The sequence below is a fragment of the Seriola lalandi genome, unplaced genomic scaffold (assembly GCF_002814215.2).
Source record: "Seriola lalandi dorsalis isolate HSWRI2012SDOR001 ecotype SW California unplaced genomic scaffold, Sedor1 jcf7180002054319, whole genome shotgun sequence".
Classification (NCBI taxonomy): Eukaryota; Metazoa; Chordata; class Actinopteri; order Carangiformes; family Carangidae; genus Seriola; species Seriola lalandi.
Window position 1 is genome coordinate 410,592 of NW_019524872.1, and position 27,081 is coordinate 437,672.

A 27,081-nucleotide genomic window follows, 5' to 3' on the forward strand; every position below is an offset into this window, starting at 1 on the left:
AGAAGTGTATTTAGCCAAAATGTCAGAACACTGAGTACGATATAGTACAATCAATGTCTGAAACCTCTTTCCACAACACATTTTCAAAGTCAGAATTTGGGGGGCTATAACCAAGAATTTAAGAAACTTTTCAAAACCAATAATTCCACAAACACGTACCTCACACAACGAACCAGGAGGTGAAACGGTATGAAGGATTTAAATTCCGCTTTCAAGCTCCTGAGTGCAACAACATGATTGCCCTCCAGGAGAGATTGTGCATCCTCATACCCATTTCTTGAATTCAGCACCTCTCTCCCTCTCTATGACAGGCTTTTCTCTTTCACCTTCCTGCGGCCATTTGGAACAAATATCAACACTTTTCCCGTTTGATGTGTTTGACGACACTTTGTGTAGACAGGTTTGTTTGAAGTGTATTGAACCCTTTACACCTGTTTCCTCTGGATCAGAGCTGAGACCTGGGACAAACTGCAAAGTAACAGCCTGTGAATGTGAGTGTGTGAATTTGTGTTTATGAGACAGTTCTATGAGGTTTTATTGAACATCTGCCAAAAAAGGTTTCTAATATATTTATTGAGTAACTGCAGTAAGTTAATCAACAATAAAGATTGTGTCACCTACTATACCTGTCTGCAGCAGGGGGTCGTCCTGTTGGACCGGCCGCAGGAAGTCTTCGCTCTCCCAGGGTAAGGGAGCGTCTGGCAGCCCCGTCAGACAGGATGCATCACATTTCTAGAAACAAAGATTTTTTTTTAGGAAATAACTCTCCTCATTATTTGTTCCATTGTGCTGACTATCTTTAAGCCAAAGTTTTCTGAAATTTTTAAGACTTTAAAATGTGAAGGGTGTAAATAGAGCTCTAGAGTCCAGCATTAAATCATATCTGAGACCAGCCATTTAACAGAGAGATGAATGAACTTACTGTTGACCGTACAAAGTTGATCATCTTTATGTATCCATAGTCATCTAAACCTAGGAAGAACAAAGACGGTGAATCTTTTTTCCAAAACCAAATAATCCTCTGACTCCTGAGTGAGGCACAGATCATCAGCGTCTACTTACTGTGTTTTCTTATCACGTCTACAAGGTTGACCTGATGCTCCGCTGTGCAGTGCTGCAAGGTGGCAGTTACTGAGCTCAGCAACCTGAGAAACAATTCAAACCAGGGAGGCAAATCTGTTTAATTACATTATATATGCTGAATCAAAAAACCCACTGTAGCACACAGAATCAAACCTTGATTTTTTGAATAATTACATCCGTATAAAATACTTGTGGTGGTTCTTGAAACAGAAACAGCAAATACTCAAACTCCAGAAAAAGGATTGAGCATCCAACTGTGAGCACAATCCACTGCTGCAGTAATCTAACTTATAGATGTATAACATCTCCTAACAGTCACCAATCATATAATTTATAACTAATATTTACTGTTTACAACAGACAAGCCAGAAAATACACATGACCTCTTTGAATATGAGATTCAAGACTTTAATACTTTATAAGTAGTTTCCTTTTTATGAGGCAAGTGAACTCAATTCTTTTTAAGACTATTCAAGACCTGCAAAAAACCTGACTCAACATAGGGATGATAGGGAACACCACAAACCAAGGTAGGAGACTTCTTACCTTTTTCTTGCGTGCACCTCAGATACAAGGTTTTGGCATGTGCAAACCTGTGACTTCAGTGTATTTTAGTGGCTTTTTTACCTCATGTTCTTGGCTCCTTAATAGGAACAATTTGTCACTTTTATTTCTGCCCACAAGACTATTATCAGCTTAGTGATATAGTACTCTGAACTTTTGGCCATGAGAAAACACCATCTAACCTCTGCTGATTGATAGCTACTAATAACAGTGTCATCATCTATCTATCTATTGAAGGTTACAAAACAAACTCATCATCAACAACAGAATGCTTTGTGTCATAATGTAACGGTCTAATTACTATTTATAACTGTAATGAATGAAAGTGGATGTTGTAATAGGCCGAGATCGTTGGAAACAGAATCTTCTAAGAAAAGAACTTCACATGGATTCCTACAATTCAGTTTCCTCTATGGAAAGGGAATCACTGAAGTGCATTTTAAATGACATGAGTGAAAAGAAGTAAATGCAACACCTGTGAACAGACACTCAAAAATGCAAATATCTGCAGGAGGCTGAAAATTCAGAAACAAGAACAGAAAGACTCTTAGCCGCAACAAAGTGTTTGCAAACTGAGATATCTGCCCAAAGGAGAGTTCATAAGCTGCCTAAACTTTTGTCCATGCCACAATTACACATTTTTTTCAATTTTTTAAATTAATGTAATTGAAAAGTAAGAGTGCATAAACATTTGAAGAAACACAATGTCTGTTTGTATTTAATTCTCATCCATTCAAAAATCAACAAAATATGCCATTTGCCCAGGGGTGCCTGAACGTTTGTATACACCTGTATACAGCTGTGTTTAAAGAAAAACAAAAACCATCTCACCTGTCACAGAACAGACACGTAACTGGCTGACTGTCCTCCTCCTCCAGCCACTGCCACTGCTCTTCATCATCTTCAATGTCATAGTCATCACCGTCAGAGAGCTCAGGCATGTCCTCATCAGCTCTATCACCGTCTGTCATAATAAAACCTCGTTACAGCTGCAAGTAAGAGCCACGAAACCCCACACTTACTTCGGCAGTGTTGCAGTAAGCTAACTACTCGGCTAAAGCTGAACAAAATGCTGCTAACGCCTCGTCTAACGCAACAAAACACACAATTCATTAACTATATACGCAATAGAAATGATCGCTAGCTAAAATAAGTGCTTGCATTATCAACAGCTACAGTTTCAGGGTTTATATTTGCTATTTACAATACTCACGTGGGTCTGTGTATTCTGCCATGTTGTCGCCGTGGTTTCACTGGACTTCCTGGTTACGTCTGATGACGTGAGGAAGACACAGGCAAAGTCAGAACGGGCACTTCGTGTGCACCACAAGATGTCGCCAAAGTATTTCATCTAACAAAAAAAAATCACAGACCAGGCAAGTCGTCCATGATGCTCAAAGTCCTGGGCATGAGAGAAAGAAAATTTAAAATTAAATAAAGTAAAAATCATAAATTGGAAATTTATTTAAAAATTCCAACTTGTAAGCAGAAGACAGCACATAGTGTGTGAAGAATACCAGCAAGCGGACAGACATTCCAGAGAAGCGGGGAAAAAAGGCGGAAAGATACGAATCACAACTTCCAGTTACGACTTTCACAATAAAACTCAGAGCGGAAATAGGATGTAAAACTTGATTCTAATCGTGGATTGTTATTCTGTGAAACATGATATTTTGGCCAGATTGCCCACCCCTACATACAATATTGATATTTATTTTTAATGTAAGACCTAAGCGAAAAAAAAGAGATCCTCATCTATCTGTGCTTGCATAACGAAAACAGCTCTGGCTTTCCCATTGTCGATAAGCTCATATAGAACCTATATGAAAACATTTTAATGTATAACAGTGGGATACAACAGAAATACCTCATGTTTGTAAGTTGAGGATAAGCATGACTTACCATCTTGCTGATTGTGGGTGACCATAAGGTGTGGTACTGTCCTGAGGTGGAATATGGCATCCCTTTGAAAACATGTAATTATATTAAATAAAATGACTTTCAATTACAGGGTAAACAAGGATATTTTAAGCAACTCTTCACAATACAGTATTGAAAAACATCAACTTTTACTTAAGCACAACCACGAAACCTGACATTTGGTAAAGTTGTAAAGCTGTGTTTTCTTTTCCCACATTGCACATTAACTTACCCTGTTTTCACACTTAAGTTAAAATAAAGATATTAAGCCTAACTTATATGCTTAGAATATAAACGGCAGTTGATTTCTTCATTCAAAGAGGAAATAACAGCCAGTTTTTTACTCACCGACTGTTGCACCTATTGACTGCGGACGGTACACAGATTTCAGGTCACTGCGGCCATGATAGTTTTTGGCGCGCTTTCTTTCAAGTCCCCGTATGTGGGCGGTGCTTAAAAGCAGCTATCGCGCTCAGTTCGGGTTCCTCTCTGCACGTCCCGTTTCCTGTTCACCTGACTTCTGATGTTGCCACAGGTATGAAAAGTTTCTGTGTTTGTTTTTTCCGCAGTTTACTTTTCTTATGCAGCTGTTATTCATGTTATCCTGTTAAAGACGAGGCCGGGTCTGGGTCGAGAGATCCGGCTGAAGTGCAGTCTGACTGGGGGCCCGAGAAGAGTCCAACGAGAGCGCGCCAGACTCGGCCAGCTGTGTGTAGTGTCCTCCCACAATGGGCCTCATCCAGATTTTGAATTGGATATAAACATTAACATTTTAAACACTTGTTTTGGAGTAAGCGTTACAGAGTCAGAGCCCCATTCATTGTTAGAAAGCAAATTTGGATGATATTACACATTTAAAGGTTATCCCTTTGGTTTCTAACTTTAGAGGAGAGTGCTGCTTGTTCATAAATATTCACCAATCTGTTGTAGGGCAAAGGAATAAGAAATGTGAAGTCTTAAAAAGGGTTGGATTCTCCTTTAAATGCACAATCTATGATTATAATGTTATTATAATGTCCCATCCTCAAAGCATCTTGGGGACTTTATTCAAATGATCATGTAAAATGAAAATGTAATTCCATGATTGCAATGTAATTTTTCACAAAATTATTTGTTGTAGGATTACACTGGACTTTGAGTATGATCAAAGCAGGAGGAGCAGTCAGATTCCATTTGAAAGTATTTAATCTTTTGCTTGCAGGTGAAATAAAGCGTATTCTTGGATTTCTATGTGGGTAGATCCGTCTCAATTTTGTGTGAACAGATTGACAATCTGTGTGTAAATGTGTAATAAAATACCTTCCACAAGCGGACTGTATGATTACAATAAATTCAATGGTAAATGACACCAGTGATCTCTTTACATGGTGGATGGGTATAAATATATTTTATATATATTTACAACGTATCTTCATCACCAGTATAGAAAATCATTTCATTCACTTAGTCGGCAACGTGAAGGCTTACTGTCGCCAAGGCAACGGGTGCCGGTTTAGTAGTTAACGTTAGCTTAGCCCTTAACAATGAACAATAAAATTTCAAAACGTAATTAACATAACACCAACAGCCATACTATCAAAAAAAAAAAAAAAAAAAAAAAAAAAAAAAAAAAAACTTAACCAGGATCCTGTCACTTCATATCTTAGAGCCATTAACGTAGTGCACGTTACTTGTCGCCGATTATTTCGGGGAAAATAACAGCTCATAGAAGATTGGGTGGTCTTACTCTGAAAAGCGGAAATGGCGTCAGCAAGCGATCACGTGTTTTCCGAAAGTGGACGAGTGGTACAAGTCGATTTTCGTCCAGACTGGCAGAAAGTTTGTTTCAAAACTGTACAAATGCAAATCCATAAGTGTAGACTTGAGATCCACAAATGCATTTTCACTTCATAAATAGTTTCTGGAAGGTGTTTTGTATGTATAGATTACACATTTGCTGATTGTCAATTTGTTCAAACAAATAACGTCGATTAGTTCCCACCACCACCCCGTGATTCGAACCCTGCGGAAGTGAGTTTTAAGCAATTTCAAAGGTTTAATTAGGAACAACTTTACACAATAAGTACTACAAAAACGGAGAATTGCCCTTACCCCTGTCTTAAAGTCACCCTACCTGTCGAATCAGAAGAGAACTTAAGCGTCTTTCTTCCTCTAGGACAGGTGGCAGGTGAACACAGCATTTAGCTAGTAGCAGCTAAAAAGCCGGACATTTCTCACAGGAGTTGGCGGAGACCAAACCCGAGGTAGAGAGAGTGTGAGTGGACTTACATTTATCATGGCACGAAAAACATGACTGTAAAATGAGCCTATGCTACACAGGTAGCAAAAGCAATCTGAAACCGTTTAGCTAACAGTTAGCCAATGTATCAATTATGATGATAAGTGTAAATATTAGCCTATGTTTCAAATGTTAAAATGGCGACTCTCTCAATGTGAAAGGCTCAAAGGCCGTGGCTACTTCTATCAGCTGCTACAATGACAGTTTTAAAAGCAAAGCAAACAATATAATCCGTTTTTTTTTTTTTTTTATAAAAAGGTATTTATTCGAAGTCAGACTTTTTCTGGACAAACAGCAGAGCTCTGAGTAGGACTGGAACCTGGGGGAAAACCAAGGGTCGACAGTTTAATTCACCATTGTGACCTTGACAACTTTGGTATTTACAGTCTGGCAGACAGGCCAACAAATACAGATAAATTGCTAAAAAAATGAATTTGTGTAATCACAAAGGCGTACCTTTTATTGGTGTTGCCACCATACAGCATCTGGTGGTTCACTTTAAACTCCATATACTGATCCGTTTCTAGAGGACGGGTCATTTTGTCCTTCTGTTCCTGCTGGTTGTAGCTTTGAGAAGAAACTGTAAAATGATTTGTTTTGGTCAATGGAAAGTCCAGCAACTGCTGAGCTGTTAGACTGGACCTCAAGGTTTGATGCTTGAGAGAGAGTAGCATCTTTGCCCTCTGTCTGCATGGGTGAAGAGGAGTTGGTGCTCGTTTCTCCAGAGACTAAAGGAACAACTGTTGAAGTGATACCTGTTGAGTTCAAACTAGGGAGAAGGGTTGTCCCTGCAGTTGTCAGATTTAGAGCCGTTTCATCATCTGATGAATGGGCGTGAGCAGAGAGATCATAATTAGTAGGAAGTCTCTGGAAAGGTTTGAATTTGCCTTGGACAGGGATTTGGGTTCTATCTGATGGTCCTCCTCTGACATTGTTATTATTATGATTTACAGATGGAAAACCTGTTTCCAAGAACTTTCTACCTGCAGCAGAACTAGCTTGGGGCTGTGTTTTCTCAAAACCAGGCTTGAGGTGCCGGACATGGGCGTATCCTCTTGGTTCAGGCAGCACATCACTACTATAGGCCCTGGGCCTCCATGCTAGGTAAGGCCTCTGTGTTTTAACTTTTCCTGCTGAATTGCTTCCAGGAGAATGTCCCTTCATGATGGAGTCTGTCGTCTTCTCAGTGGGTTGCAAAACTTTTGGTAGAGAGTTTGTGCTGTTGTGATTAAAGCTGTTGGACAAAATATAAGCAGAGTGATACCCACCCAACTCAGGCCTTGTTTTGAGATGCAACTTCTGTGTGTGTAGAGGACGCATGTTGGGTCTGGAGGAGCTTACATGAATCTTTTGAGACTCAGACTTCAGACTAGACTTGATGGCTTTAGTTGGACCTCCTTGACTGCTGTGTGAATAAATGAGGCCCTTTCTGTTGTTTGGTCCAAAGCCTACTGGAGCTCTATCTGCATTAACAGGTGAAAAACCTGCTTTTGACTTAGTTCTGGCACGATGAATACGGGACGGAAACTGAACTGAACCGGTGGAGAATACAGAATCAGAGTTTGCTTGATGAATCCTCTCCTCACTAGGAAAAGTGACTGCTGTGTTTCCAGATGGGTTGTACAGCACAGCACTTTGTCCTCGTGTAACTGATCCTGAGCTGAAGCCAAAATCAAAATGGTTGACTCTGGTTTTTGGAACATTGCTGTTTTGTAATTCAGGAACAACGGGATAAGGATAATGGCTATGAATTTGTGACGATTTAGAGTCAGTGGTGTGATCGTTCTGAGCAGGGTAAATATTGCGACTTTGACTTTTGTCCACGTTTGATGTCTTATAACCAACTGTGGGGATTCTGAGAACAGGGCGTTTGATCCATCTTTCATCATCTCTGTTGTCATTGTGGACTCCCAATGGGTAATGTCCTGCCTGGACATGTAGGACGAAACCTATTGAAACAAAAGAGATTTTCTATACAACAGACAATTCATCTACCGTTATGTTAAAACTTTATCAATACTTAATGGCTGTCAGAATTGCAGATTGACAGATCATTCAGTACCTCTCTGGGGATTCTCACAATTTACATCACAAGCCAGTAGCCAAAGGCAAAACACAGACAGCCTGCAGATGAAAGGGAAACACAGGTTGAGTTCACAAGTTCCCAAAGTGTATTTTGATTAACTCAAGTATTCAAATAACTACTGTCAAAAAGGAATATTGAACAGGACAATTTACCTCAAAAAGTCCGCAGGGCTCATTGTTCAGCTTTGCTCAGAAGAATCATACCCAACAGTAAATCAGGCTACAACTAATCTGTTAGAACAGGAAGCAAAGGCCCAGACCTTTATTCATAAACCCAGAGCAGGGAGTGGCAGATCAACTCAGCTGTTCCACATGTTGGACTAATTGCTGCATGGCCATGATGGCAACACACAAAGCTGCAGGAAGAACATGCTGAGGATTTCCCAAACAATTTCAGAGGTAAATTATCCTGCTCAATGTCACTTTATGTAGAATTTATTTTGTTGTTTCTGTGTTTTGATAAAAATGTGCATTAGCTGTAATACTTGTTTATGGTTACATATGTGGGAGGAGGAAGGCTGCAGATATGTGGGGCAAAAATGTAAACAAAAAGGGAAAAAATAGTCTCTAATATGACCTGATCACTATGGAAGATACATCAAGGCGATTTATAGTACAAGATGTTATTTGTCTAATTCAGCTTTTTTTCCTTTTCCCTGAAATTTTTGTCTGAAAGTAAAACTAGTCTTCACTTAAAATAAAGGATGAAAAATATAGGACTTCTCTATAGACTATCTCCTAGCTGAAATTATCATATTTGTGTACCCATGGCCATTGTTTTTTTTGTTTTTTTTTAAGGGAATAAATTTAATCCTATTTGAACACTTAAGTCACAACCTGAAATTTACCTTAATTTATTTTTAACTGTCTTGGTCTAATAGGACTTTTTCAGAGCTGGCATGTGGAAAAGTACAGGTGTTACTAATAACATTAAGGATGGCTCCATTATGTTCAAGTGTGTGTGACTGCATGCACAAGCAAAGCTACTCAAGTGTAATTAATTTTTATCATTTACACTTGTGCTTTTCATACTGTGACTTGTCAGAATTATCAAAGAACATCGTCATGTTTTACATGTTAAATATCGTACCAGACAGCATGATGTCCAACACAAGTGCTGTTTGTTTTCCATTTATTTAGGGGAAAAATACCTGTATCAGTAAATTTATCAGCATCATGAGTAACCTTTTTCCATCTTGCAGTAGCATAGGTCTGTAGAAATGAACCTTTAATCTTATTGCCTAGTCTCAAGAAAACGTACTGGAGAAAGACTCCAAGTCATTTAGACCTTAGCACAATGTGTGTGACCACATTTAGTCACAAGGGGGGGCTGCTAGATCAAGCAGAGAAAATGCAAGTTTATTTGAATATCATCTCTCAAACACAAAGGCAATGTGAAGTGCTTTACTTAGAGCAATGACATGCATCAAAACAAAATAATGGGTACATACAATTAAGGTAGAAAATTGAAAACAAATAAAAGAAAAACTCTTTCTTTTTCATTAAACACGTGTTCACATCATATTCTGATATTTGACATTGTTACCACATTTATAGTTTAAGTAGATGATTTTGTCTTGTTAATTAACCCAACAAAAATAAATGAAGAATAAACAAATGAATAAGGGATCATATGTTCAAATTCATCATTGCTGTTGTTAATCATCTATATTCCAGTTAAGGCCTCTAACTGGTAACTTAGATTGTAGGACCACAGTGTGGCTTCAGACACATGTAGACAAAATTCAGTATCAACAAAGCTTATTCAAAATTGTTCCATTGCTGTTATCATAAAAACTCATAAAATAAATGGCGTCTGCATGTTAAAGAATCTAAAATTAAAAAATATAAATTGTACAGGTGTAGTATAGATATAGTCATCAGATATTCTTTATATTATCTTTTTAATATTCGATATTTTAATTTAGAGCAGAATAAACACAAGGATTTATGATAAGGCAGTGGTTCAATCTGTTGTCTCAGAGCACAAATGGTGAACATGAAAAAGCCTGACAATAGTTTCCTGATGAAAATATTACAATGTTATTAAAGACCAGAAAAAAAGAAACCCATATATAATTTCAAGATTAAATATTTTGCTTCACAGGTTGAAAAACAGTCAAGTGCTTTCACAGAAACACCCTTTGGTTTCCTGAGAGTAGAAAAACTCACAAATAAATAAAGTTCTGTGAAACTCCTGATGATGATGTGATGAGTGTTTGCAGTATGTAGTCATCTCCGTATATCTGCCGAGAAGAGAAAATTAGTTTGGTGCTATAGGTCACTCAGAGGGTCACAGTGAAATTACTAAAATAATTAATTTTGCACAGGTACAGTTTTAGAGCAAAAGGAATATGATTTAATGAATTTTACATTCTTTTAGGGAGTTCATCTTCTGAATCTTTACTACAGCCATTTGAATGCTGCGCCAGAACATGAATTCGGATCATGATATGTTTTCTTGAAATGAAAGATAGAATCCTTTGTTGTGGCAGCTGCTTAAAAGTGATCAGCTAATTTTTAGATCTGACTTTAATCTGAGGCCCAGAATTTACTAACCAACAATGTTAAGAGTTTAAGTTATGGAAATTAAATAAATATACTTATCGGTCATGAATAATGTTTATTTGTTCTGTTTGTATGTAGTATAAGAGTGCAAGCTGTCATTTAAATCTCTTAAGCATACAGGACTAGGGCATTAACATTAAGATGGAGACAGCATCTTGTGTCTAACTTAAACAGTATACATGGATTATATTTTTCTTACCTCTGTCTATTTCCTGCTCTCTCTTATTTCCCTGTCCTCTTTCCCAGACCTGTGATGTCTTTGTTCTCCAGGATCTCCATCTTCTGCTCAGGTTGAAGCAGAGTGTTTGACACCATCGCTTTTGCCACCGCTTGGATTGGGATGGCCATGGACGTAGAATACACAGCAGAAAAGGCACCAAAGAACTTCCTGGCCAGCCACTCGCCAGGCCGACTCTCCTGCCTGTCCACCAACAAAACGCTGTTGGAGAAAAAGGTATTGATGATTTTGAGATTGTGTCGAGTTGTTTAATTGTAAACAAGCAGTTCATAGACCAGATTTGAAATCTTTTTTTTTTTTTTTTTCCTCCACTGGGGTGATTAACAATATTGATTCTCAATATGTCACACTAGAATGGGGAACTTGTGCAGAGTAGTACAATTAACACTTTGTGTCATGTAAAAGGGTGAAATCACATGTTGTATGGTCTGCACCACATTGACTTTATTGTATTGAATTTGGTACATTAAAATTTCCTACCACACTATTATTATGTTTCATGCATGATTTTAAACAGAAGTCACATGGTGTCACAAGTGCCCTGTTTACTGAATGACGTTTTGGTAACCTGTCAAAGAAATTGCAAGAGGATGCATATATCTGTGCAAATATTTGGTGCTGGCCCAGTCATTTTACACAATACTTGTACATGTTTTACATAATGTATTTATGTATATTTTGGTTTTGGTACAGTTTTCCTTAGCTCAAATGGTGAATATGGATGTCTGTTTCACAAAAGTACTGAATTGAGTAAATGAGATCACGCACCCTGGTCTGTAAATGGCATATCTGTCAAAACCCAGCGCCTCAATATCTGCTTCCACTTGTCCCTGGAAGAAAAATCCATTCATGCTGGTCTGTCAGTGATTGTTTTATGTCATTGTTTATTGAAAGACACACAGAGAAGCTTTAGTTGAGAGAAGAAAAAAAAAAGACTGAAGTGTGTGGAATGCAGTAGAATGAGGGAAATAAAGTACCTTGACTTTGAGGTAGAGGAAGTTGCTGTTTTTATCAGCTCCTCTGGAGGACTCCAGGTGGAACTGTGTGCAGCCTCCTGCTTTGGCGAGCTCAGCTGATTTTAGAACATAGTCATGATCAACACGGATGAATCCTTCCTGAAATAAAAGAGAGAAGTAATAGAAAATCTTATTTTGACATTTTGATGACAGCTTACCTCCAGTGGTAAATTCAAATCTTTATATTACAATAAGTAAAGTAGCAGATTAGAACAAAGTATCAATGAAATCATGATTGAATAAGAAATGTATCATAGTTATGGCTGGACATTAATTCAAAAATAGTGCTTGCTGTCTTTCTGTATAATACTGTGACAAAGTTATAATATTGCAATATATTTTATTGTTGCGTCTAAACAAGTGACAAATGTTTGTAATAATCATCACATATTTGACTAAATGGGGCAAATGAGTTCAACATTTTACCTTTTAATTTTTTAATACCTCAAATAACATCACTCTTGAAGCAACACTTCTTATTAGTTTTTTTTCTCTCCATACTGCCAGACACTTGAATAACACAGCTACTTTGTACTGATTTATGGACTGACAATAAAATGTCAGTATGTATATACTCAGTGAGATTTATTTCCCAACCTGGATTTTGGAGGGTAATGCTATATTGATATTTGAATGACCAGTTTTTCTAAATGTAAACATGTAATATAGATAGGCATTTTTGATTAGAATCCATTTTTAAAGAGTTGTGACAAACATATTGAGAGCAGGACATTTTACAGTTGACAGTACTTGTCATGGCTCTCATGAACAAACTATGTAATAGCTTTGTTGTTTCTAAAATAACCTCAAACATATCTTTAGCATTCTGTCCTACAATTACTGTTACTTACTGGCCTTTATAGTGGAAATGTTAGTTTTGCAATGAAATTGCTTAGTCATTGTTTCAGCCCAGATTGTTTAGTTATTGCTATTGACCAATAAACCCATCAAACCCCAAGAGATAAACAATGCAACACTAAAATCTTAATGAATTCACTGGTGAAGTGCTCGCACTTGATTTAGTAAGTTTAACTTACAACCCCTGCTTTTGCCCTGGTTGTTCCCAGACAGCAATAGCCCACATCATGGCCCTGGAAGGCAGCAGCATGATCATCAAGCTTCTCAAAGTCCACCACCTCTTGTACCTGGAGGCACAGAAAACACAGTGTCAAGCAAAATGTAACACTCAACATGATGAATCTTTGATAATGGAGTTTCTTATTGAAATAAAAAGCTGTCAAGTGACCAGAGCTTCAGTCCACTAACCAGGTTTTCATATGCTTTGCCTTCAAAGGTGAGCTGTCTCCTTCCAATGAGGGTAATCTTGGAGAAGACGTTGCGCTCCAGCAGCTCCTGAAGCAACACCTTGCCCGTTTCCCCAGAAGCACCGAGGATGAAACAGCTTTTATTTTGCTGCTTGAAGCTTTCCTCCAGGGTCTTCATGTCCTCAGCCATGCTGTGTGCCACAACAAATCGACCACTCTGTCAGCACCGTGCATGAGTGCAGGACAGGTAATACTAAAATTATACAAACTGTCATGTGTTTTATGCAGGTAATGTGTGCAAATGTGGAACAAGCTGTGTGAACACTGTTTATCCTCTTGATAGACGGCAATAATCAAGTGTAAAAAATATATATTAAAAACTGGGATGTAGAGGATGCAGTTTGTGACGAATTTATTAGATGATGCAAACAATCCATAAACCAGTCCTAGTTGTGTTTTACATGGTGAGTACGTTTGCCCAACAGAAGGGGAACTTCAAATTGACAGATTTCTTAGAGGAGTTTGGTTTGACGTTCACTATATGATTACACAAGGAGACACAGAGGAACGTTACTCGGTTAAATCAATGTTTGTTCTCTATGATGTTTACACTGGTGGTCCACATGTCTGGGACCATTATAGCTCTTCCCTTAATTATTAGCTTAATTATATTCGCATTTACGTTACATGTATCTTGAGTTTTATACAGCGGCTACTTTCATTCATGAATGCTAACAGAGACCCCCGCTATACTTTACCTGGTGTATTTACCCGGAACAGAGTCGTCGAAATAATTCAAAACCGCCGCAATGACAATAACTATGAGAGTTAAGAACCCGGTTGCTTTTCCCAGGGAGGTGACCAACAGTTTCATAACAGGCATTGCCAAGAGCAACGATTAAATTGCTGGAGCACTTCCTGGTTGCTTCATGTTTACGGACGGTGCTGTCCTCCCGCTTGCCTTGATAGGCTGAGGAAAAAACAGATATTATCGTCACCGTCGCATGTGTCTTGGTGGACGTGCAAGAATGTTAATCATATATTTTATTTCTTGGGTATGATATTTTACTGCACCCCATAGAAAGTGGGAGAAGCTCGAAATTTCACATGCTCCGTTCCCATCCTCATTTTCCACAATAGACAGCGCGGTGGACAGCGCATGCGCACTTGCATTTTGAAAGTCCCTACGAAGAAAAGTTTCAATATCCAATATTTATTTTTCACCCAATCTGATACGCATACCATAGGACCATGCATACACATATAGTGTCCATCTGTGGTGCTCAACTTTTATACTGAACTTGGTACCACTTTATGATAAGTCACCATATATAAAGGGGTTATAATCCATTATTAATGAATATGTTTTTTGTTGAATCAATTCAATTAATCAAGTTACAGACACAGAGGAGATGAATGAATAATCAATAATAAATAGAAACTATAAATAGAAAAAAGAAATATAATAATAATAATCTTAAATGCGTAGTTCTGGCATAGTTTTTATAAGTTGTGCCCTTCTCTCAATACACACATATAAGTTTATTTCAGCTCATTCCGTTACAGAGATGAAGTTACCAGAGATTCAGAGTTTCATAACGTTTAATGTTTTGGTTCAGCTGCTGTAGTGCCAGGTACGGTGAGGGAATAAACAATGGAGGTTCCTTGGTTAACCACACCACAAAGCTTCACTTTTCTAGTTACAGTGAAGTAACTTAAGATGTAAGTTATGGGCATTTCAGACTCTAACAACTCTTTCCTCTACATCTAAATCTCTTAGTTTATGTAGCAGAGAAGGTAATTAAAGCTAGGCCTTTTTAAAGAGAGGCTACCTGGCTGTCAAGAGTTTGCCCCCTTCTTTTGAAGATGCACCATTTGCACTAACCTCATTAGACTGAGCTAACCCTAATAGAACAGCGTTTGATCTAACAACGCCCAGGTTAAAATACAAATTTATTGCATCTTCGTTTACATACATTTCTCTTAAAGCAGGTGAGGGAGATTTAAACCTCAAAAGAACATAATATTTAGCCGTGTCATTTCTAGCCAATTAAACAGGTCATATTCTCAAAAATGCTCGGTGGAACATAAGAAATAAACTTTGAAAAATATGATGTGGTTATAATATAAAGAAGCTGAAAAGATGAGAAGAATAGCATCTGATGTTAAATATGGTACAGTTTCTAGCTGTGCAGAAAACAGGGTCTTGCAGGTAATTGTGTTTTCTTACAGTGATGAAAGCTATTTATACATAAAGCACTGTAGAAAAAAAATGATATTGAAAAGCATTTAACTAATTTAAAATACATTGGATCTTTTCTTTCCAAATAAGTTGAAAAGTTGTCCAGGATGGCAGCACTTGTGTGTTATTTGGTCAGGAAATCCAGCCTGGACCCGGAGTGCGAACCAAACCCTGAAAAATGTCTTTGCCTTTTGTCAGACCTTCAGGGGTTTTCATTAGTCAAAACCTCCACACAAAGAAAGCAAGTACAGTCACATGCAATGAATTCATCAACACCCCATGTTTTTAACACCCCTGCCACTTCGAACACAAGGCATCGATCCAATCTAATAGAATATGATGGAGCCAGGGATGATCCTTTAAAGATGTCAGCAGTAAAAGACAGAAAGAAAAGAGGCTGAGGTTGAGAGAAGAGGCCTTAAACTGGCACTCTGCTGAAATGAAATGTCGCCTCTTTGTTCCTTAGCCACGGGTGCTAATTGGGCCTAGCTGCAGGGAGGAAAGCTGCCGCTGGGCTCCTGTCTGTCGCACCTGTTGAGTCATTGTCTCTCACATTGATTAGACAGGAAGTTGGAGTAAGAAGGCTTATGCCTCAGTGGGTGCGTGGCAGAAACGTGGTTCAATTTCCTTTTAGAGCTCCGCTGCTGGAGGTGGAAATACCAATGGTGGTCAGTGGTCAATTGCGTTTGACCATTGATTACCTTGCACTAAAGGACATATGGATCATAAAGAGTTGGTTTTCATTGGCCTGTTCACTTTCTTTATACTTCAGTCACAGTCTGTCCTACATTTCCTCAACATTGCGTAAGTTTGATGTCTCTGTCACCGCGGTTCTGCCACACTTCCCCCGAAGTACTGTTCAAACAGGATTAGCTTTTAGAGCAGTGGATGTGAAATAATTACTAACAAAAGACATACTTCTACTATGAATTACGTCTGAACTAAGTGATGCAGCTCTTTGAAGTTGAGACCAATATCTCATGTTTTCCCTCCTGTACTTGCAAAAAACGATGTTATGTTTTTACTGCAGGTGCAGGTGAAGAACAGTGAGACTGAAACTAATTATACTCTTAAAAGTTGACACTGACTAATGCAGTTAGTAAGCTTATGTATTATGGGATTTGCTAGTATTAATGGATTGTAATGGTTTGTAGCTATTTGTAGATCTTGGTACTGGTGTCTAAAATCATGCAACTTCTGCTGTTGAGGATGAAATGTATAAACAATAAAACTCCAGCCTGGATGCTAAAGCAAAGAAAAGTCACAGCTGAACCAGATTTGGGATGTGCTTTCATTGTTATTAATCACAGAATTACCAAATGTTTTGCTGTAAAAAAAAAAAACAAAAAAACAAAAATGTAAGTGTTGATTAAAAGTAGAGATGACAAAGCAGCTTTTACATAAACTAAACTGAAGAATGAAAGTGTGTAGATGAAAACAATCTTTTAAAGCTAAAGAGCAAATCTCTGGACTTCATTGACGTTTCCAAACACTTCAGATGGCCATAAACTCAAGTTAAACTGATTTAAAGACTGTACACCGGCAGCAGTTGAGAGCAGTTCAGAGTGTTAATTGATGACATTTGATGGCGCCCTCTGGCACATTTCAGGAGTCACTACTGATCAGACAGTATTCCTTTTGATTTTTTTTTTTTTATTAGCTCTGTGATCTACAGACGAGTGACAAATTAAAGGAAAAACCTGTAAAATCTTTGGAATGATGAATGGTGTTCATCCCTCCAGTTGAGGTCAGAGACTTGTAGAATCAATGCCAAGCAGCATCAAAGCTGTTCTGGCAACACATGGTGGCCTAACGCCTTACTAAGACACTTTATGTTGGGTTGTATTTTTTTATTTAGTCACCTGTCTGTATATGTGTAAAAATTTTTACTGAAATATTGTTCCACATGATAAATTGAATCTTTATTTCCTTGAAGCAAATGCTGAAATTTTGTAAAATTGACTGATATGACAGATTAGATAAAGAAAAAATTCAATTTATCAATGGGACTTGATGCATATTCCTGAATGAAATATGAGCCTGTACATGTATGCCCGCAAATACACATGTCACATACATACACAGACAGACAGACAGACACACACACACACACACGCAAGCTCTACACAAACACAGCTTAAGGTTTAGGACCCCAGTCACACAGACTATCGAGTGTGATGCTAATGATGGTAATTAATGGAGCCTGACAGCACAATCTGCTGCCCATTGTCTCCCAATAAACAGCTTTACAGTCCACATGAGCCACAGAGGGGACGGGAGGTTTAAGCTGAGAACTGAGACAGTGAGAGCAGGAGACAGGCGGGGTGGAGGGTCAGACCTCAGGGGACAGCGCTGATCTTGAAGTGGGGATTAGCTCAATTAGGGAGGCACTGTCTGATCAAGATGCAGGGTTCGATGGTACCTATAGAGTGTGTGTGTGTGTGTGTGTGTGTGTGTGTGTGTGTGTGTGTGTGTGTGTGTGTGTGTGTGTGTGTGTGAGAGAGTGTGTGTGTGAGAGAGTGTGTGAGAGAGACGAAAGCAGCGTACATCATTAGAGCTGACTGTTGCCATTATTTGTTGCTGTGTCTACTGATGCAGCTGGTGTGAACAATAGTCAAGATGATGCCTTTTGCTTTTCTGTGACCCTCCGCTCAGATATCCATTTGTTGTCATACATTTCAATGGTAATTAATCTCAAATGTGTTTTATCGTCCAAATGATAAGAGATCCATGAATTTTTCAGTGTGCATAAAGTCGATTTGTTACTGATCAATTTTATGAGTATAAAACAACATAAATGTTTCGCTCTTGATTTATTTTGATAAACGGAATCTATATTTACTCCCTAAAAAGATTATAACTGTCAAGTTTTTAGGTTTCAGCATATTAAAAACATATTCACTACATAATGCGGTGTGTAAGCTTCATTTAGCTTCACTGACAGATTTTATTTTATTATTTTTACAGATTTTCCCTGAAAAATACACTGACAACTAATTTCTACCCAGATATGTCATGCACTAAATGTTTTCTTTGTTCCCTTCTGTTAAAAGACTGCATTTGCTATTCAGAAAACAAGGTCCCTTTTTAATGGATGCGGTGTAAAAAGTTTGCTTTTCGAAAGTAACCAAAGTCCCTCTAAAATAAGCTTAAAAAAGAAATAACTAGATAAACAAAAGTGGTCAGGTTGCAAATTGTATTTTATGTGTTTATGTCTTATCATTAGATTTTACCTCATTTGTGTTTTAAGTGGATTTTCACCTGGTGTGTGTGTGTGTGTGTGTGTGTGTGTGTGTGTGTGTGTGTGTGTGTGTGTGTGTGTGTGTGTGTTTTGTTATGTATAACCAAAAACAAGTCTTGGTTCTGTTTTGAATATTAAACAACAACAGAAGCTGCCCTGTATATAGTAGTAGATGGAGTGTAATGCCATAAAGTGTGAATGCGGTTTAAATTGACCTCAAAAATTTAAAGGGAAAAATCAAAAGTTTGAGGGGTTGAAACGGCCATACCAGCAGCCAGATCCTCTGATCAGCTGTGAGGAAAGCAGTACAATAAAGTCACTCCACAGTAGGGCAGAGGTTCAGAGTCTTCCTCAGGCTTGGCTTTGTTACAGGCTCAGACTTAAACAATGTGTTTGCAGCGGAGCAGAGTATCATTTGTGCTCAGAGGAGCTTTCCTGCAGCAGAGCAGCAGCTAAGCAGCAATGAGACCTGCTTTTCCTCCTCTGAGGAACAATGTGCTCATTAAAGGAGCAAACAGATTATCACTGTTTTTCAATAGAGGGTCCCAAAAAGAGTCAGGGGGACCTGGCTGCTCCCAGCAGGTAGAGATAAGACTAGACTTGCACATCTGGCCAACCTGCTCCTAAATACTCTGTCTTAAATGTGTGTACATTCAGTTCATTTGTACATTTAAATAATGCACAACTTTTACCCTCATTTAGAAAACACAAACTCTACAGTTTAAAAGCTTGAAATAAAGTGCTTTTAAAGATTTCAAGAAATGCTATAAATAAGAAATAAGAAGGATATGACGAAAGCTTGTGAAGTGACATGTTTTTGAAGAATTGTTCTCTTGTGACCTCAGTGACCAATCAAATAAAAGCGTTGTGTTCTGCATTCAAGTCTTTTTTAAGGAGCAATAACAAAGGGTTTTTTTGTTTTGTTTTGTTTTGTTTTTTATAGGAGTCCAAGCCTTCATTCGTTATCTGCAACTATACTGACTGTGCAGAATGTGAAGATTGAAAAAGAGAGAGCGATGTGATGTGTACTGTAATGACAGTTGTCTTGCCCTGCCTGTGCCACAATGCTTCCAGTGCTGGGAAAAGGTCTGACAGACTTCATTATTCTGAGGTAAGTCCTGGGCTTTTGGATTTCTTAAACCAGTTAGGATGTTTGAAGCCCGAGGGACACTTTCTGCATCAGTGACTCCACAAGGGTCAACGCCAAAAAATATGTGAACACTGCACTGTATTCAGACAGCCAGTTGTTGTTTTTAAAAGTACCATGTGCACATCTGATATCTCTGCACAATCCATATCATTGTCAAAGTTGTCTCTCAGTAGTTTGTACAGAAGCTTGCATGCTTCTGGTTATTTGTGACTCAAATGTGGCACAGTTGGCCAATGGGAGGCTTAAGCCGGGTTTATACTGTGTCCAAACTGCTTGTCGGATGGTTGAATATCTTTAAAATCCTCCTACCCCCACACCTTTCCGATATCAGATTAAAGGTGTCTGTGTCCAACATGTTCTGTAACTTTTCAAAATCGGCGATCCGACGTTCACAACCACTTCCCGCTGTGAATGACCTCCAGGAGACACTTAAAATGTGAAGGTGTATAAGCAATTTGATTGATATTGGCTGTCAATTAGGAAAAAAAAAACAAAAAAAACATTCACATAAGATATGACCTCCATATGCTGGAGATTGGAGACATCATCAGTATCTTTGACCAGCAAGTCTAAAGGTAGGTTGTTGTATCCGTCTGGTGTCAGAGTTTCTGAGCAAAGATGCACATTGACTAAGTATTTTTTTTCCCCCCACAAATACGTCCTTGTGTTACATCTGCTGAAAGTTGTTTCCTTACTAAGTGAGCCATTGTTCTGCTGCTGAGCACTGCCCTGCCAGTCCTTTTTGTCAGCACGGCTTTGTTAAAGTCAGTCAACTAATTCACGGGAGATTCTTTATTCTCTGAGGTTGGAAGTTGTGATAACATTAGTCCTGGATTCCTAGGCCTTATTTTTCCACTATTAATGATATATAAAAAGTATAGGTAGTTTATGTAATTTAATTTCAGTAAAGTATTATCTTACTGCAAAGTTTTAGACATTTATGGCTTATGAAATGTCAGTATTTATTAGTCGTTATCTGTATTTGGTTTTTACTTATCAATTTCTCAATGAGGAACATGGAAAACACAGACAATCAGTTATGAGATTTTCCCAGGAGAAAATTAAACTTGAGACAGTTAGATCTGGTAATAATAGCATAATACACCAAAGCCTCTTAGTAGATATTTGTGTTTGGCTTTGAGTTTTCACTATCAGATCTATTTGCTGTCTTAAATCTCCCTTTTGTGGTAGGTCGGCTGAAGCTTAATGACTCCTTTGAACTGCCGACATCCCCAGCAGAATGGCTTCGGGAATGTCAACCAACTAACCTTTAGTCTCTTTCCCACATCCAGCAATAGTACAGGGCACGTAATACCCATCTTTCAATTCCTGCCCACCTCCTATATTCATAATCGGCTAATCATTTTGTCCATCACACATGCAAACATGAAGCAGATATTGTAAATGAAATGGCAATGGAATAATACTAATGGAACACACACTGAACGATGTTTACTGTTGTGCAGAAATGGAATTAGAGCAAGAACCTTGTTTCTCTGGAAGATAAAATACAGAAAATAGCTATAATGCTTTTCGTGTGCAAAGAACATTATCTGATCTTTCCCGAGCTTTTGAATGCCGTAGTACCTTTGCATTGCATTATAAATACATAGATAATTAAAATACATGTCTTTTTGTTACAAACCATAATATTTGCCATAAAATCTAAAAAAAAAATTAAATTATTTCATACAAAAATGTTTTGATAATTTTCTACAAATTTGCAATTCGACAATCACGTCAAGTCATTTTCCCTCATCCAAATTTCTAAGTTACTAAGCGTTTGATTCGATATTTGTTGAGTTTCGCCTGATTGAACATAAGAATGGAAAACATTTGCCATATCTTGATACATCTGTATTATAATCTTTTAACGTAATCATACTTACTGGGGTAAATCTCTAACCTCTATCCCTCTCTTTGTCACTTTTTGTGTTTCTCATGGACATATACTACCTGCGTTTCTGTCATCAGATGACTGAAGGAAACTTTATGAATGCTACCAGCTAACCAAAGCTAATGGTATTTCCTGGGCTGCTACACTGAGACCCACAATCAAATCACAGCTTTGTATTTTTGAAGTCGTTCAACAGAAACAGAAAGATGTGTTACAGGATGACTGTTTATTTCACCTTGGATTTATATTTTGTATTCATTCATTCATTCATACTCATTCATTCATATTTAACTGCTGATGTCTGTGAATATGACCACTTTGCTAAAAAGGTGTCAGACCTGGCAACATGTAGAATGAGATTCAGGTTTTAAATGTACAGTAAGTTTCCAGTCCTTCCTTCCTGATTCAGCTTCAAGCTGCTGTGCCTCCTGTAATTGTGCACGCACAATAAACTTGTGTTTGATATATTATTGCAGATATTTCCGGCGTGCAGGTGTGGATTGCAGTGACGTCTATAATTACTTGTGGGGGCGGCTGTGGCTCAGGAGGTTGAGTGGGTTGTCCAGTAATTAGAAGGTCGATGGTTTGATTCTCAGCTCTTCCTGTCTACATATCGAAGTGTCCTTGGTGCAACATACTGAACCCTAAATTCCCCACCGTGTAATGTGATGTTTGTGTAGAGAAGAGCGCTGTATGAATACGTGTGTGAATGGGTGAATGTGGTGCTAAGACTAGAAAAACGAATATAAGTGCATTTACCATCTAATTTGAGTACATTTATGAATAATGGCCAAAACTATTGTAGTAAACATAAGTAGATACAAGGTTGTCTTGGTATAAGCGGAAGGCCAAAACTGAGAAAGTAATTATTTAATATTTATTTACTCGACGTACCTCATCACACACACTGTCTCAGTGGAGTCTGGCTCTCTTCTGTTTCTCTGTCTTGGCTTCTGGCTCTTGCTGAGTCTCAGTTGAGTCTGTCTCTTGGATGGGCCCTGCTTTCCAGTGGCCTACAGGGAGAGTGAAAGAAGGAAGAAGGGAGATCATGTCGGATCATGACGGACCCACCACAGCACAGAGACCTCCCTGCCGATGAGCAAACACCACTACAAATGGCAGAGCTGGCTGGACAATCACTCGGTGAATGGAAGCTAATTAGCTAGAGTCTAATGCCAGTTTACTAACACCTGTATTAGCGTGCTCGCTCAGCAGGGAATCGGGGTTGGCCAACAAGCGCTAATCCCTCATAAGCCCAAAGTACTCCTCCCAAGAACTGGCATTAGCATATTCTGCTTTAGCCAGCTGTTGCCAACCTAAAACCAGGCTTCCACAGTGATGCGTTGATGGAGAGGAGGAGAAAGATTTTAATGCTTTTGTATTGGATTACCTGCGAGTTCCCACGTGTATCACATTCCCCCTACAGATTCCCAACGGCTGACTGACTTTCTTGCAAAGTCTTATTTTGTCAAATACAGGGCTAAGTTGGCTTTTTTTTTTTATTTTTTTTTTTAAGTAACACATCATGACAGCATGTTTCCAGAAAAACCTCAAAGAACAGACGCCTTGGAAAGGCAACCATAAAACAGAAGCAAAAAAAGGAAATCCCACACGGGATCAGAGTTTCAAGCTCCGGACCATGTCCTTGAACTTCTGCTTCTTTGTTGTTTTTCTCACATGTTACAAACCTGTAACATTTCTCCAGGCCCCTGGGAAACCCTGCCATGTGCATATGTTCACTTTCAGTCTCATTCCTTTGCTCTTGTGCTCTCCCATCCTCTCCCACTGCCTGGGTGGTGGAATGATTACCCAGTAGCCGTGTGTGTATCAAGGCAAGTGCGAGGCCAGTGTGTGTGTACAAGGGATTAGCAAGCTTTAGCATTAACATTATGACTGGACTGGCTACATTCCCTTGCTCTGCTAATAATTTGAGGGGAGGAGAAGGCGGCCGGTCCATTAGCTCAGTCTGTTTGCTCAGGAGTAGGCCGACTCTGATCCTCTAATTTCTCTCACCGATTCCAAGAGGATCTCTGGCTTTTGTGACAGAGGGATGAGAAGATAAAGGATGGGACTGAGGGGCACATTGATTCAGAGATCACCATCCTCGGGACATTCTGTACACTTACCAAACTAATCAGCGTGTGTAAACACAGCAAGACGTGTTGAGGGCTGGCGGCTAAAAGGCTGGGGTCTCCGGGGTTGATTAGGAAGAGCTGTTGATGGACCACACTCGGTGTCTGAGCTCTCTGATCTGCAGACCACATGCAGACAAACTGGGAGCAGCCTGGCTCATTCGTCGCTCTGTTCTGACTGATTGTGGGTGGTTGGAGAGGCTTTGAGTGGATCCGTTGTGGATCTAAAAAGGTTTTACCAGATAAATCAGGTGTTTTTTGCTTCTCCGATACAGTGCTTGCTTCTCCGATAGTGCCAGTCTTAAGACAGTTATGATGATTTAAGGTTATGAAAGACAGAAAATTACATCAGACCTGAAAATTTTCTTTCTTTTCTCATTTACTTCCTAAAAGGGAGAGCTGGCACGGCAGGACAAGTCGCTGATGCTGTTGTTACATGTCACGACTCTGATTCCACAATGGTGGCATGCTATTTAAAATCACAGACCAAGGTGGCAAAATACCAGCTTTGTTTGGTTCAGTGTAAACAAGCAAAGGCGGCATAACGAGAGGGGGGTCTTCTTAATGGCAGTATAGAGGGATCTCTGTATAAAAGTGGCAAGTGAGAGCATAGGCTCTTTTGTAAATTTGTTGTTGTCATTGTTGTTGTCTCTTCATTTAATTCATTTGTCCAGGAAAGAACAGAACGCTGCTATTTGAAAATGAGAGTTTCTGCTCCCTCCCAAAGGAACTATGATGCAGCTGCAGTGACGACAAAATCGACCGAGCTATAGCTTTAAAAGGTGAGGCTTTGGGAAGTGACAGATAAACACCAGTGTATGAAGGGATGTTTTATTATCTAATTTAAAAGTAAAAATATGTGCAAATTATGCATACTCTCAGTTTTTATAAGAGAGACTAGATGGTCTGCCATCATGAAACGTCACACATTATGAGTGAAATGTTTTTTCTGATATTTAAATATTTTGAGCACGCACAAAGTTCAGATTTTTTTTTTTAACAGTAATATTCTGCCGTTTCTTCAGCTGCTCTTTTAGAAGAGCTGGACTCTGATTGGTTGCGAGCCTCTCTATTGTGACCAGATGACAGGTTAGCACAAATGCTGTTGAATAAGTGGATTCATTTTGAATCTGTCCAGATTTGTTTTCAGGCCCTAGCTCACTTTTCATAGTTAAAGAGTGAACATCAACCAAAATTCAACTGTGGTGTGGATCAAAGAAAATGAACCAGAAGTAAAATTGGTCTTGACGCAGGGATCTTGTATTATAATAACCCATCAATCATCAGATCCTAAGCCGTGTCTCAGAGGAATACTCCTCTGTCAACACACTATGACTCAACATCGTCTTCATTTTAAGTGGACATCAGATCAGATGTCACTATCAATTCCCTAAAGCCACGACCTCTCCTAATACCCCTCACAGCCAATTAGGGAAAGTAATGGCAGCAAACCTTCAATGGCAATGGGCACTAGCTGGTTAGAGCTACACATGCTACCCTGCTAGCCGCTGTCAGTGGGGACAGGGGCTAATGGGCAATCACAGGGAGACTTATGTTGCAAATCAGCCCGATCCGCGGGACTCTACTGGGGATTCCTGTCCAGTGTAGCCTTATTCTGGAGCTTATGATCCAGTAATGGGTGCTTTGGTGGAGATCTGAGAGGGCCCCGTGGGAATATGGTGTCAAACTGGCCCAGGCTTCCTCAGGCTAAAAGGGGGCTTTGATAGGCAAAGTAGCTCAGCACAGACAGCATGGAGGAACAGGTTACTGCCGATAGGATGTGTCACTACTAACTTGTAGAGAAGCAGTTGACTCCTTTCTTATATTGCCTGAACAGAAAAACTTGTATGTCAGATTTTTTTTTCCAGTGATGATGAATGATTTTTGTATTAAATCTTTTGTGTTATTGGTCCATTGGCTCATCGTCTCAAGTCAGAGTGACGTGAATCAACACTGATGATCTTTGATGATGATGATTGTAGTGTAGAGATATACAGACATTGTGTGAGAAGTGAATGCAAACTGTGCCACACAGTGTCATACACACTCCCATCACCAACGTACTGCAGCCTGTAACACTGATGCTCAGTAGCCAACTGATTTGTGTGTGTGTGTGTGTCTTGCTTTCTCTCTTGTCTGCCAGTTTGCCAGACGTGTGTGTTCGGATTTAGCTGAAGTATGATGGACAAATCATCTTTAACCTAATTATCAGCTGATTTGATTTTGGCACTGACCTGAAATTCAGATGTTCTGTTGTTTTGGGGTCTTTAGTCATAAATTGATGTCAAGTCTAAAATCTACCAAGTTTGCTGGGTTCACATTGTATTTTCATGCACAGGAAAAACAAACCACACAAAAGGCTGCAAATGTATTCCTCTTATTATTTGCCTTTAGATATAGATCCCTTCATGAAGTACTACAATCATTAATTCATTCAGTCACTGAGGAAATCAAGATGTCTTTTGCATGAGACAGCTGAGCACAAATCAAAACCATTACAAATTATCTAAAAATATTAACAAAAGAAGTTGAGTGTTTCAGTGGAACGACTACCTCTAACTTCAGTTTGTTTTGCAGTTACTTTAAGTAGTAAGGTGCAAAGTACCAAAGAACAGTCTTCCATACAATTGATCTGGTGTCGCTGTGGTTATTGGTTTTTATCTTCAAGTGAGGATGTCGCATTTCTTGCCAGTGATGATACATTTATAAATGAGTTTCCAAGTATGATGGTTCTCACACTCCTTTTGTGAGTTAGCGGTAAAACAAATGTGCTGTTCGTACATGAACCTGTTCAGAACTGTCACATGTGTGTCTGTCACCACTGAGCAGAATATTGACATGATTGAGAAATTGACCATGATGGTCTCTCATTGCTCGTTATTGATCACGATAATCCTATAAAGGGAACACTAGCCCTGTCGATGTGTATACTTGTGTAGCATGTATGTGTGTGCATGTGGGAGGGGTGTTTAGGCTGAGTTACAGGGGTTTATGCCGTCTGTTGGTCCTGTCAGCGGATGGGTGGGTGTGTGGTGAAGAATGGTGAAGGCAGGTGGTGTGACTAAAGCGAGGACTGGACCGAATTGGGCGGATGCAGGCTTTGGCTGAGGGAGGAGGAGATGGGACAGGGGTGTCACCAGTCGACGGGGCCTGTCCGAAACAGTGCCGTACACCACACCCACCCAACTGTTCCTCTTTCAGCACCCTTCTGCCCATTTCTCCCTCTCTCCTTCTCTCACTCTCTCTGTCTCGCTTTATCTTTCTCCTCCTCTTTTCTTTTCTTTTCGAAATGCATTGTTAACAAAACGGTTTACAAACCCTGGCTGGTACATTATCCACGACCGCCTCCTGTGAGATTGATTTAAGCAAATGGATTCAGAAAGGGAGGGAGGGACGGAGAAG

At 39.1% G+C, this 27,081-nt stretch overlaps 3 protein-coding genes across 4 annotated transcripts in view; all 3 read right to left on the minus strand.

Moving 5' to 3' along the window:
* Positions 1–3,036, minus strand: part of prmt3 (protein arginine methyltransferase 3) — a 52,205-nt gene extending 49,169 nt beyond the window's left edge. The window contains exons 1-6 of one of the 2 annotated variants that reach the window (XM_023406915.2): positions 3,021–3,036; positions 2,861–2,919; positions 2,479–2,611; positions 1,063–1,145; positions 923–972; positions 627–732 (exon numbers count right to left, since the gene is read on the minus strand). In XM_023406915.2, the coding sequence (XP_023262683.1) occupies positions 627–732; positions 923–972; positions 1,063–1,145; positions 2,479–2,611; positions 2,861–2,882 (394 nt within the window). In that variant the 5' untranslated portion in view covers positions 2,883–2,919; positions 3,021–3,036. Of the gene's footprint in view, positions 1–626; positions 733–922; positions 973–1,062; positions 1,146–2,478; positions 2,612–2,860; positions 2,937–3,020 lie in introns of those variants that run through there. The other variant, XM_087174146.1, reaches the window with a different exon arrangement.
* Positions 3,037–6,097: 3,061 nt separating this feature from the next.
* On the minus strand, positions 6,098–8,157 carry LOC111655480 (uncharacterized). Its single transcript, XM_023406912.2, has 4 exons — positions 8,084–8,157; positions 7,908–7,969; positions 6,302–7,794; positions 6,098–6,164 (listed from the first exon to the last, which is right to left on the minus strand). Exons 1-3 carry the CDS (start codon positions 8,104–8,106, stop codon positions 6,344–6,346), a joined length of 1,536 nt encoding a protein of 511 aa, XP_023262680.1. The 5' UTR covers positions 8,107–8,157; the 3' UTR covers positions 6,098–6,164; positions 6,302–6,343.
* Positions 8,158–9,268: 1,111 nt separating this feature from the next.
* Positions 9,269–14,047, minus strand: htatip2 (HIV-1 Tat interactive protein 2). The gene is made up of 7 exons (XM_023406916.2): positions 13,776–14,047; positions 13,019–13,208; positions 12,790–12,897; positions 11,714–11,851; positions 11,505–11,566; positions 10,698–10,937; positions 9,269–10,176 (listed from the first exon to the last, which is right to left on the minus strand). Exons 1-6 carry the CDS (start codon positions 13,898–13,900, stop codon positions 10,721–10,723), a joined length of 840 nt encoding a protein of 279 aa, XP_023262684.1. The 5' UTR covers positions 13,901–14,047; the 3' UTR covers positions 9,269–10,176; positions 10,698–10,720.
* Between the last annotated feature and the right edge of the window lie 13,034 nt (positions 14,048–27,081).

Coding starts and splice junctions, on each gene's coding strand:
- LOC111655480 (XM_023406912.2), bottom strand. CDS start 8,106: ATGAGCCCTGCGGACTTTTTGAG. Junction 7,970..8,083: donor AGCCCTGCGGACTTTTTGAG/GTAAATTGTCCT, acceptor TTTCATCTGCAG/GCTGTCTGTGTTTTGCCTTT. Junction 7,795..7,907: donor TTGTGAGAATCCCCAGAGAG/GTACTGAATGAT, acceptor TTGTTTCAATAG/GTTTCGTCCTACATGTCCAG.
- htatip2 (XM_023406916.2), bottom strand. CDS start 13,900: ATGCCTGTTATGAAACTGTTGGTCACCTCCCTGGGAAAAGCAACCGGG. Junction 13,209..13,775: donor GTTCCGGGTAAATACACCAG/GTAAAGTATAGC, acceptor TGTGGCACACAG/CATGGCTGAGGACATGAAGA. Junction 11,567..11,713: donor TCCTCTACCTCAAAGTCAAG/GTACTTTATTTC, acceptor TTTTTCTTCCAG/GGACAAGTGGAAGCAGATAT.